Below are 12870 nucleotides of genomic sequence, written 5' to 3' on the forward strand. Positions count from 1 at the left end.
CTCATGTTTAATTAATTTTTAAAAATTGTTTTTGATAGCTACCACGATGTTTGAGGCTGGAAAGGACAAGGTTAATCCAGATGAATTTGCTGTGGCACTTGACGAAACTCTTGGAGACTTTGCATTCCCCGACGAATTTGTCTTTGATGTTTGGGGAGCCATCAGCGATGCGAAACGAGAATGATTATGACGTGGATGATCCATCTCTGGAGAAATGAACCGTTCTTCCTTTTTTAAAAAAAATCCATAAGATTTGTTTTTAGACACTGTTACAGATTGGTTTGGTATTATGTGTATGGAATACATTCTTTGAAATATAATTTTGGCTTCTGGGTCCCTTTTAAATGCAGTTGCAGATGTGGTATGCTTGAGATAAATCACCTAAATTATGACCAATTTTAATACTCATTTAAGGATCTTTTTAAAGTAAGTTTTAGGGAATATTTCTAGAGAGAGAAGTTTTGCTCCTCACTAACACCCATATTTTCCTTTCCACATATAAGTAGCTGATTGCAATAGCTCTGTAGCTCATTTTCAAAATCTCAATGCAGTGAAACTGGGATTAGAGTATGATTTCCCTCCTCACATCTTCATTTTGTTATACCAGCCTGATATGTTCAGGAAATGAAGTTTGAATTATGCCTACTATGGGTCTAGAAAGCATTGTTTTTTCAATCCACTAAGTAAGGAGAAGAGGATTCCTATAGCCTCTTGACATCTATGGCCTACTTTCTTTAATCATAGAACAAGGATTCATTGACTTTTATTTTTTGCATCTTTGTAAATACTTCTAAAAAACTTGTTAAAATCTATTGTACTGTGTATGTGTTTACTTGTGTGGAAGAAGGGTGGAAAGGTAGATAGAGTAGAAACCTCTTATATTTGATTTTTTTAAAGCAGTTCTTAGACAATTATTTCTCTTTTCACTGATACCACTTTTATGTTACCCTTTATAAGCCCTCCAGGGAAGGTTTTTATAGTCTTTGTAGAAATTTTCTTTTGAAAGATATTTACTCAGAAAATAACTATGTTTGAGAACATTTTTTTGGGGGGTGAAAGAGCAACGCTTTTAAGCCCCCTAAACTTTAGAGGAGATACAATCAGAAATCGATTTCCCTCAGTGGAAATAAAGGACGATGGGAGGAATTGAGAAAATATGTTAGTTTATTATTTTAGAGTTCTAACATACTTTCTCTAAAACCTTACATTATTGAGAAAATTGAGGGCAAATGACTGTCTTATCTCTCTTTTTTTTTGACATTTTATGGATGTAAGAGAATGGAAATGAATGGTTTCAACATAGATCATTTAATAAGGCAGAGGATGGTGTGACCAAGCATTCTTCTAAAATGTTAGATGGAAAATGCTGTGTGCTGCCATGGTAATCAGAAATAATAACCCGAGAGGGTTGTATTCCAGGAAATCAGAAGTAATTCCCTTTTCATGCTGAGTTAATGCTTAGATAACTGTTGTTTTCTGGTGCAACTTTACTTTTACTGACATCACTCTTCTTTCACATTAAGTTTAATGCTTTGAAGCAGATACTCTGTCTCATTAATCTGAGACCTGTACAGAAGCCCTGTTTTAGTCACTAATGCGTAACTAGAGGAGTTTATGGAACATGGATTGTATTAACGGACTTGCCCATCATTTGAAAATAGGACCTAGTTCAGGCTGTAATTTGTTGTTACTTTTCTCATGGATTTCTTTTGGAGCTCTCCAAATATCTTTTTAATTTTTTTTTTTAGTTTTTAAAAAAATTCAAAAATTTTATTTTAAGATATCTAGTAATTCTCAACAACACTTCTCTTAGAAGGACACACAAAGAAAGAGTTGATATTTTTAAAGATGGGAAAGTCGAGGTCCATAGGAGCACTTTAACTTAAACAAAATTTCTTGGTACTAGATGTTAGATTTGAAATGATGAGTCACTGCTTATTGTTGATGGATGTCTGTTTGTCCTTCCTTTTTGGACATGCAGGGAGATTGACACCGATTCCCTGTGATTTATGGAATCTCATATTCACAAAGTGAGTTGTGCTCACTGTGATTTTTCTAGAATTTTGATGTGCAAGGTACCAATGTCCATGTATAGCGGTGACTCGTTTGTTGAGTTAATTGGTAGTTATCATCATTTTAACTGGGCACAGGTACTTTAATACAATAGGTGTTTCCTTGAAATGTCTTTATCTCTCACTTCTATTGCTAAGCTGTTGACAAGGATAGTTTCTTTATGTCATCTTCTTCCCTAACCTGAATGTATATTTGTGTGTGAACTTTGTACGTTTTGGTAACTCTCAGTGCACAAAAAGATCAGAGTCTCATTTTAGTGGTCACTGTCTACAGTGTGGGCTGCCCTTCTCCTACTGTGCTAAGACCAGTCTTTTTTCCTTTCATTTAAATGAAATAGCGATGCTATTTCATCGCTACCACTAAACTTTTCCAGAACACTTCTGTTGTTTTCTTTTGTTTAGTTTTCTCCTCCAGTGGAAGATTATTTTATTCTTGATTTTCTTCATGCAAAACTGCATCTCTCAGGAGCCACTAAGATCACGCTGTATTTTCTTTGTGGCAGTGGATGCAGGTGGTGACCGAGTGTTGGGCTTGCTGGGGCCTTGAACACAGCTTGCTCCTGATCATGTACACATTCTGATGATTACAAATAGGTACATTTTGGGTTTCTGTGATGTTTCAAAAAAAAAAAGAATTATATAATTGTAAGATGTGAATCTCTTTTAAAAAGAATTCCGTTATAAAAGCAATAAACAGTTAACCTCTAATTGGGGCTGCTATATCCTATATTGTAATGTGAACAGATAATGAGAGATAATTTTGCCAAATGATTAATTTGCTGTATTTCCCCCCATAACTTTAATAAATAGAGATTTTCCAAGTAAAGCACACCTTCTTTAGGTCTATGTTATTGCTAGACCTTCATCAAGTCTAGAGAGAACCTTTCTGGTGTCCTTCAGTTATCATTGCCTATCTGGCATAGTAGCAAAATGAATTTCATCTGCAAATACAGTTTTCAAAATAATGGTTCTTCTCAATAAGGCACAGTTATCTGCCAAAGGTGTAAAAGATCGATCATATAATGACCCTTTTCACCCTCTGATAAATCTAAAAATATATGGATAACAATAACATTGTTATTATTCTGGTGGAGGTGATGAGTTAGAAGGACAGTCTTGTATTTTCCTCAGGCTATGAGTGAATAAAGAGATAAGAGGTGCTGTTCAGCTTTCAGCCCCAAGAATTAGTGTTCTGTGTAAAACGTACATTTATTATCTTCTTGACACAGATTGAAAGGGACATCAGAGTAATTACAGGTCCTTATACTATCATATCATGGTTATAAAATGTTTCTAAGATTGTGAAGTGTACAAATGGCACAGCCTGTCCCTAGTTATTACCTGGAAACCCAGTTCTAAGAAATGACTCATGGCTAATATCTGCTGAGAGGGTAAAAAATTGACATGTTTTATTTCAATTTGAGACATTAAGACTCTGTAAAACTTAAGTATAGCCATAGATATTTTTAAATCAATGACAAAGAGAAATTAAAAAAGTTTTCTGATAGTTTTAAATAAACACTTTGTATTGTGAACTGTTTGTGCTATGCAATGGTATTGACTATATGCAGATAAAATATTCTGTGTTTTTTGGGGAAAAAAACTTTTGTCTTTTGTAAATCAGCATATACTTTAAAATGTTTTTTGAGATTGAATTTTGGAAATTTATTAATTTGTGAAATTATAACTTATATTTTATTTAAAATTTATGTACTGTATTTCTACTTATAGATGTACAAATGTTTATGTATTGATTAAAGAGTGAATTATTTTAAAGGTATAATTTATAATATTTAAAATATCGCTTCTAAAAATAAACTTTTCATGAAAAAAAATGATGAAAAAATAAAGATTTGGGGTTTTAAATGTTAGACTTTTTAGTTTTGTTTAAATAAATGATTCAAGGGATAACACATGTAATAATTGTTTAGGCCTTTTTAAAAAATTTTTAAAGGTTATTTATTTATTTATTTATTTGAGAGAGAGCTCATGAATGGGGAGCAGGGAACAGGGGAGGGCCAGAGGGAGAGGGAAAAGTAGGCTCCCTGCTGAGCAGGGAGCCCAACCTGGGGTTTGATCATGACCTGAGCGGAGTGGAAGGCAGACACTTAACTAAGTCACCCTGGTGCCCTACTCTTTATGTTTTTAATACATCTTCAGTATATATATTTTCTCAGTGTATTTTGTATGAGGTGTAACCTCTAAGGTCTCTTAGTTTTAAAATTCCAAAATTATGTACTTTGACTCAGTAAAAACACATGGGAGATGTACTGCCAGGGTACTGTAAGGTAAAATAGTCATAAGCTGTTTCTGTTTATAAAATAGAGGTTTACCGAGAGTGATTTTCTTCTTTATTTAACCAAATTTATTGGCAGTAGTTTCCAAACAATAGTGTAAGTAGAAGAAATATCAGCCCATAGCTCTTAGGTGGTTATGCCTTTTGGATTCATTATATCCTTGATACATTTTGAAGGCCCTATAAGAGCTGTTAGAAATTCTTAAAAATACTCTAATTCCGTATGTTTTGGGGGAGGAGGTCCAGGAATCTGCATTTTGACATCCTCCAGATGATTCCAATGGAAGTGAATCGTAGACTTTCACTTAGAGGTCCTCGACAATCAGGACTAGCACTGGGCAGGAACAATAGATATGACTTCAAGAACTCACCATCTGTCGAGGTAGACTGAAGCCTAAAAGAGCTAATATGATTAGGTAAGTCTTAAAATGGATGTAAAATAGTATGGGAAGAAGCTATATAAGATAGTAAGATTTCTTTTAACTTCACCAAGTGGATGATTTTCTAAATGTAAATTGGTATGCTAGAAGGATTTGTTCTTGGAGAAGTAGACTTCCCAATGGGTGCATTATGGATTAATCCATGTGACAGTTTTGCCTCTGCAGGCAATATTTGATGTTTACCATTGATACAAATAAATACTGGCTATTTATCCTGCCCTTATTAGGTATTCTCTTCTAGTTTTGTAGATGAGGATCCTCTTAGAGGATGGTTTTTGGAGTGGAATTGACATGCATGATAAAATTAATCTCTTTCAATGGGAGTAGCCTCAGGGGATACTGTGGTTTTGATTATGGAGAAGCTAAGCTTGTAAAAATGCTGCTTCAAGTCTCCATCTGAATTTTTCTCTTAGTGAGGTTCCTTCATGTAGGGGGTCAAGTGAATATGATTCATGCTTCATTCCTTATGTGTCATCTAAAAATACGTTGGAAATAATGTGATTAAAAAAGTGTAGACCTGATAAATTAATTTAGCTGTGAAAAGTGGTTTCTCTATGTTAGAATTTCTACCCCCTCATTCAGATGTTATTATAAAAATAATTTGATATAATTTAAATTTTATTTTTATAGCTTTCCAGTAAGAAGTAAATAGAAATATAAATATGAAAAAAAAAAAACAAACTCTTTCTTCCCCATAAAGTAAAGAGAAAGCTTTCTCTTCTGCAGTGGCACTGGAGAAAAATAGAATAAAATCCTTTGAAGTTAAGGAATGGTGGAAGAACCATGAGATATGTTAGCTTTGGGAAGGGGAAAATGGGAACATGGCAGCCATCTTCCTGCAATGTCCTTCCCTCTCTCCATTCATCCTTTCCTGGATTGCTCTTTTCCACCATCCTCCATCCATGGGTTCCTCAGGCCTCAGATATGGGTTCTGTCCCCAACTCTGTCTTCTTAGATGACTCATCTCTTCCCATAGTTTTTAGTATCTTTATAGTTACAACTCCCAAATATATATCTCCAGTTTGGATCTCTTCTGAGCTCTATACTCAGATACTCAACTGCTTCCTTGACGTCTCCACTTGTGTGTCAGAACTTTAGCATGTCCAAGATGAAACTTAAATTTTTGGGGTCAGGGTCGGGGAGAGGGACAGAAGGAGAGAAAGAAAATCTTAAGCAGGCTCCATTCCCAGTGTGGAGCCTGATGTGGGGCTTGATCTCATGGCCCTGAGATCATGTCTTGAGCTGAAATCAAGAGTTGGATGCTCACCTGACTGAACCAACAGGTGCCCCTAAAATTTTTTTTTAGTCTTATTTTCCTCAATTTTCTTTGACAGGAAGTGGCATCATAATTCACCTCACTGTTCTTTCTTCAACTACTGCGTCTAATTCAGCAGCAAGTCCTTTTTGTTGTATCTCTGAAAACATCTCCCAAATATCTACTTGTTTCTAGTTTCGCTGTCACCTGTTAAATCCATACCTCATTTCCATCCGGGCTGCTGCTTCAGGCTCTGCACTGCTCTCCCATCTTCCACTCCTGCCCTCCTCCAGTTTAGGTTTTACCTGGTAATGGGAGTGCTCTGAAAACATTGTGCAGTACATGAATATTCAGCTTTCTTGAAAATGTCAGGGTCTCATTTTTTTTTTCCTTTGGAGGGGCTTGACCTTATGCTTGTTTTTGTCTTTGAGGGAAGGGGCACTAGGTTTGGGTGATTCAGCTTCTGCTAAAGGGCTCACAGAGATTAAAGGTTTTATGCTGTGTGTGTGTGTGTGTGTGTGTGTGTGTGTGTGTGTTTGGGAAAGGGAGAGAGATGTCTTTAAAGGTCCAAACAGAAGAAGATTGTGCCTTGTTTTCCTGCAGGCTCATTATGGCTATATGGAATGTTTAGACTAACAGGAACAAGAGCCTTCCAAAGATTCCTGGTGTTTCTTTGCAAAGGCAGTGAGACCCACAGTGAGAGGAGGTGTTTGACGCTTGGGTACCCTTGTGGATGCTTGAGTCATTGAACAGAGCCCACCAGCCTTCATAGCACTTCCCATGCCTTATTTGTTTCTATCATCAATGTGTGGTGAGGATTTTTGTTCACAGTTTTGCTTATTATTTTCTAGAAGGAGAGTTACCACATCAACCCAAACCTCTGGCTTATTCCTGTAGATGCCATCATCTTGGCTCCTTTTTTTGTTTGTTTGTTTGGGCAATGAAATGACCTACATATAAACTTTAGAAAAGAGAGGTGCTCCCTTGCACATGTCTAGTGGAATATTGGGGGCAACCTTTGCTTTTGCACTTGGAAAGCTGAACTGAACCAGCATGAGACCTTTGATGGAGACATGGGCATTTTGCTACATGCTAATGGGATCATACCACTCCCCTCAAGCTTTACAGCGGCCTCCAAAGCCCTACCCACGTCATCACCAGACTCCTCCTAACTCTGTGCTCTCGTTACATTGAACTTGTTTTTCACTTCCAAGTTCTTCCTTTCTTAGTTTTTTCACTTTTTTTCTCTGCCATGAACACCCTTCCTCTGATTTGCATGGCCAGGTCCTTGTCATCCTTTAGTTATTAATAGAAATGCCACTTCTTTGGTGAAGATATTTTTGACCTTAATTTCAGCCCTTATTTGCTTCCATCCTAACTCAGCATTATTTTAAATTATTTTATTAGTTTTTTTTCCATATTCCCCATTGGAATATCAGTTTCTTGGGGAGGGTGGTGGGATTGTTTATGTCTCTCACTGTTATATCCTGAGCACTTGGCATGGAACCTGGTATATATTAAATACTAACAAAATAATTGTTAATGAGGAACTTCAACAAATATCTGTTGAGTGCCTACTGTGTGCTCAGTTGCTGGAAGTAGATCAATTCACGTAATCTTCACAACTCTCTGAGGAAGGTAACGCTTATTTTCATTTTAAAAATGAAGAAATAGGGATGCCTGGGTGGCTCAGTGGTTGAGCCTCTGCCTTTGGCTCAGGGCGTGATCCTGAGGTCCAGGATGGAGTCTTGTATTGGGCTCTCTGCGAGGAACCTGCTTCTCCCTCTGCCTATGCCTCTGTCTCTCATGAATAAGTAAATAAAAGTCTTTTTTTTTTTTTTTAAGATGAAATAGGCCTAGAGAAATTCAACTTGCTCTGAGGCACATGTTTGGCTAGTGGCAATGACAGGATTTGAACTCAGGTTTAGGTCCTAAGCTCTCTCTCAAATTGATCCTGTTAATACTTTACAGAGCAATGTTCTGAGTCACTCAACTGAAGAAAACTGTGAGTGGATTAAAGCTGGAGAACAAGGTTATGGATTCAGTTAGATGCCTGAGTAAGGGAATAGCTACTCAGAGGTCAGGCCCAGAAGGGGACTTAAATGGTTAAGTGACAGATTTTAGGTTAGAAACCATATGCTAAAAGATTTTAGTTGTTCTTTAGATTAAAAAAATTATAACTGGTAATGGCTAAGTCTGAATTTTTTAAAAAAACATCTTAGTCACTGGCATAATAAGTTTTTGCTGGTGTAACTAAAGAAAAACAGATTAAGAAAGTTTTTGACCATTTCTTAGACTATTTCTGGCCTTAGAAATCCTTCGAATCTGATTAGAGTGATTTCCCGGTTTAATTGTTTTGACTTGGGTTGTGGGCATTTTGCTTTTGGAATCATTATTACTTATGTTTCAGAAAACTACTAAGGGGTGATTACTGTGTTCTTTAGTTTTTAAAAAAATGTTGTTAAACAAATTTTAAAAAAGTAGCAGCTAGTTATCAAATGCTCTGTATCATTTACTGTATGAAAATATTGAGGTTTCATGGAGCATGGAATCTCATGATTAACCATTTTTAAGACTCTGAGATACTTGAGTTCTGAGAAATGAATTGGAAAGTTATTTTGTTCAGAAGGTCCATTTCTGGGCAGAAATTATAATTTGTATGCCAAAGGGGTGAGTTTACAGAGATGATTATAAATTCCTTGAATATATTCCCTACTCAGTTCTTTTCTATACATACGAGTGATCGGTTTCAACATATTAACTTATGAGTTGATGAACATTTGTGAGGCTTCCCTCAATGTTAAACCCAAAGTAAGACTATTTGTAACTGTGGTAATTTAAAAAAAATGAAATCAATCATGTACCTTTCCAGAGGATCACATATACATTTGTAATTGGAACAGGTTTATTGAATTCCTTTTTAAATGAGGCCCAAGGATGGGGCGCCTGTGTGACTCAGTTAAGCATCCACTGTTGATACCAGCTGAGGTTTGGATCTGAGGGGTGTGAGTCTAAGCCCCCTGTTGAGCCTTCTTTAGAAGGAAAATACAGTCCAAGGAAATTCTGAAGAGGGTGTACTGACTGAGATAGAGATAGGCGGCATTTCAGTAGTGAACATTGTAAAATTCTGTGGACTGTGTCTGCGACTCTCCTTTCTGACTTTTTTGATAAACAATGTTAGTCACCTTAGTGTAATCTTTTAAAATAAATTAATTAGCTTCCAGAAATATTCCTCCAGGTGATCTAGGGCTTAGAAGGAGACCTCCCAGCTCTCTGCCATCCTGTCACCTGATGGCAGAAGGACATTTACTAGGTAATTAAAAAAAAAAAAAAAATTACGTTCTGACCAGTAGGTGGCATTGCCTCCCTTGCGGCTTCCGCTAGTCTATCTGCCTTTTCTGCAACCCTCAATGCCAAGTCAGGGATTTTAATATTCTTCTTGTACCTGTTCTGACTTGTCCAGCCTGATTCTTGAGCTCATTTGTGACTTCACTAAGGATAACCTTTGGACAAGGGAAGTGTCTTTGATACCTGGATAGCTTCGCCTCAGAACCCTGGGGATTATATGATGTGGTCTGGAGGAGTGTTGAGAGCAAATGACTAATTGTACAAAACCAACCAAGGCTCCTCTAGATCTGAGAGGCGAAGGAATGACTGAGCACTGAAGTACTGTAGAAGGTGATCATTATTATTTTTTTTGTAGAAGGTGATTATGGTTAATATCCTATGAAAGTTATAGACAGCTTCATACCAAGCATAAAATTAAATAGGCACATTAAAAACTTTAAAGCGTATTTATGACTTCAAAACTTTTAAACTAGGTTCAAGCAAACAGTTAAATGTAAATTTGTTTTTTTTTTTTGCCTGAATCAATAAAGCAGGTTGAGCTTCTTTGCATTTAGCATTTAATATTGTGTGGACGACTCACGTCATGAAAAGGTCTTCTTTCCAGTAGGATAGAACCTGGCCAGGTATTGATTCATATATGACTGTTTCAACAGCTGTCATTTGAACTAACTTTTCTTCTTTCTAATGTTTTTTACATTTAAGTAATTTGCCAATACTTGTGAGGTACAATACTTTGTACTTATCACAGGATATTTACCCCGTATTAATTGTATATCGTATCTATTATCAACTGATGTCATTCGGGACACTCATTGGCTATAGTTATTATTATTATTTTTAAAAGATTTTATTTATTCAGGAGAGACACAGAAAGAGAGGCAGAGACACAGGCAGAGGGAGGAGAAGCAGGTTCCATGCAAGGAGTGTCATGCAGGACTAGATCCCCGGAATTTGGGATCACACCTTGAGCCAAAGGCAGACAGACGCTCAACCACTGAGCCACCCAGGCGTCCCTATTGGCTGTAGTTAAGTGACATTCATTAGAAACAAGAGTTTTTAAAGCTGGAATTGTAAATTTTCCTATAATTATAATAATATAAAATTGCTTACTTTGACCATACTTGTCAATTCAGGTCCAGGGTCTGTATGAATGATTTCCTGCTGCTGTATGAAGTAGAGCCGCCCATGAAAGAAGCAGCTGAATCACAAATCAACACCCTCAATTCAAAATATTTTATCTGGGCTTTATAACTGGCCACAATAAAATAGAGGCTCACAGGGAATAGCAGAGATGTCAAAAAGCAAAGGGGAAGTTGGAAGGAATCTGTGGCTTCTAGAGAATTTCCCTTTATTAGACTTCCTGAAAAGCCCTGTTATACACGTAAGTCTTATTTTAAATGTCCGAATTCTTCATGTTGCTTTGGATTATAAGGATTTCATAATCTCTGGAGCTTAGTAATTGATTCTAGGAAAAGCACAGACAATTAGGTGGTGAATGTCAGCCATTCATCTATTGTTAGATGCCTTAACATAGCTGATTTGTGGCTCATTTTTGCACTTCTGTTTATTTCCGCTGTCCACAGTGTTTTATTAATATGGCATGTTCCACATTGTTGGAACCAAATATCCAAACCAAATGTTGGACTTGGATTTCACTAGCCTGTGAAAGACCATGTCTCTGATTGACATTCATAGGAATCTATCTATGTGCCTCATTTTCTGCAGATCTGGAGGGTTGTGGTTCAGCTCTTCAAGGGCACAATCTCCACTTTGAGCTTCAGTCTCAATTGCCTTGAAGAGAGTGTGCCTCTCCTGATTGTTGACCTGGGACCTCTCATTGTCCCTGGGTCTCTCTAAGTTGAGTTTTATGTAAATCATCCTATTAGTCAGGATTCAGTTGCAGAGAACACAATCTGCTGTTTTAGGCAGAAAGTGATGTAATGTAGGTTATAAGATAGGCCCCAGAATTGTTAGAACTCAAGAGAAGTCTCTAAGCATTGGAGGCAGACACAAGGATGAATTCCCAAAGCCTTGCTCCCCAACTGGGTTGCTCAGGGAGCTGCTGCCATGGTCAGAAGCTATTTCTGCTAAACCTGTAACAACTCTAGGACCATACCACCTCTGCTGTATCTGCACCAGCATAAATGATGCCACATGCCCTGCTGCTCTTACAGGTAACCTGCTTCTGAATTCAAATCTTGAGTGCATGTGCTTGGCAGAACTTGAATCATATTCAGAATCTGTAGCTGCAAGGGACTCAGGGGGAGAAAGTTATCCATCCATTATAGAGTCAGAAGGATAACACAATAAGATTGGAATGGATGTTGAGCAAGCCAATCCACGATATTTGCTTTTACCAATTGTCTTCCTTCCTTCCTTCCTTCCTTCCTTCCTTCCTTCCTTCCTTCCTTCCTTCCTTCCTTCCTTCCTTCCTTCCTATTTATTTATCCATGAGAGACACACAAGAGAGAGGCAGAGACACAGGCAGAGGGAGAAGCAGGCTCCATGCAGGGAGCCTGATGTGGGACTCAATCCTGGGTCTCCAGGATCACGCTCTGGGTGGAAGGCAGACGCTCAACCACTGAGCCGCCCAGGTGTCCCCACCAATAGTCTATATTTAAATCAGACTTCTATTTAAGCAGTACAACTTACTTTCCTAGTTGGTAAAAAAACAGCCAGCTTTTTTTGACAAGATGCATAGTAAGCAGATAGCCAGAAAAAATATTTACATAGATTGGTAAACTATTTTTTAAAAAAAATCTATCTTGTCTTTAAAAAATAAAATCAGTAGTTTAATGAATAAGAAATAGCTAACATCTTATGTTGAGGTTTCTGTGAAAGTTGGTGAAATATTTGATACGGGATAAAACGGTACCACCCAACAGGTTCCATTACCTTAAGACAAAATAATCTGTTTGAAGGTTTTGTTCTTAAAGACATGAAATAAAAGTGAGTTTTGTAGATTAATTGCTGATTTGTTTTGCGTGAGGGAACTTGGTGGTACACTCCTTTCTCTGCATTTCTCTTTGGTGATATAGCTTATTTCATGGCTGTTTATTAGTCTGGGACTCAGTGGGCAACTATCCACTGTGTTTTTATTTCATTCATATTTTACTTTTCTTACTGAGTGATTGGAATATTCCAGTTTTCTTTCTCCTTTAAAAAAATCCTTTGTTCCTACACAAACGGCAGTTCCCTTGAAAGAATTTTATAAGTCTTACTTCATTATTATAGTAATTCAGTGCAAAGGATATAGACAAATCATATTAAGGAACTAATAGACTGTTAATGGATCTAAATGAGCAAATGGCTTTTTTGCCTCCCTCTTGTCTATGTAAAGCATTTTTTCAATGAATTACATATTTCTTTCCAAATTGGATTTATAAGCAATGTTAAACTGTAGTGATTTTTCTTTTATTTGTGCTAAGTACTGATCTAAGTGATACTTATTCTCCTATA

At 36.9% G+C, this 12870-nt stretch overlaps 1 protein-coding gene across 1 annotated transcript in view; it reads left to right on the plus strand.

Annotated features, from left to right (window-relative positions):
- The window catches only part of GIPC2 (GIPC PDZ domain containing family member 2), a gene marked incomplete at its 5' end in the record, with an annotated part of 50618 nt that extends 46716 nt beyond the window's left edge, over window positions 1–3902 (plus strand). The window contains one exon of the mRNA XM_055339321.1: window positions 39–3902. Coding sequence (XP_055195296.1) covers window positions 39–184 — 146 coding nt within the window. The remainder of the gene's footprint in view (window positions 1–38) is intronic.
- Between the last annotated feature and the right edge of the window lie 8968 nt (window positions 3903–12870).

This window comes from Nyctereutes procyonoides, unplaced genomic scaffold, assembly GCF_905146905.1.
Source record: "Nyctereutes procyonoides isolate TBG_1078 unplaced genomic scaffold, NYPRO_anot_genome, whole genome shotgun sequence".
Lineage (NCBI taxonomy): Eukaryota > Metazoa > Chordata > Mammalia > Carnivora > Canidae > Nyctereutes > Nyctereutes procyonoides.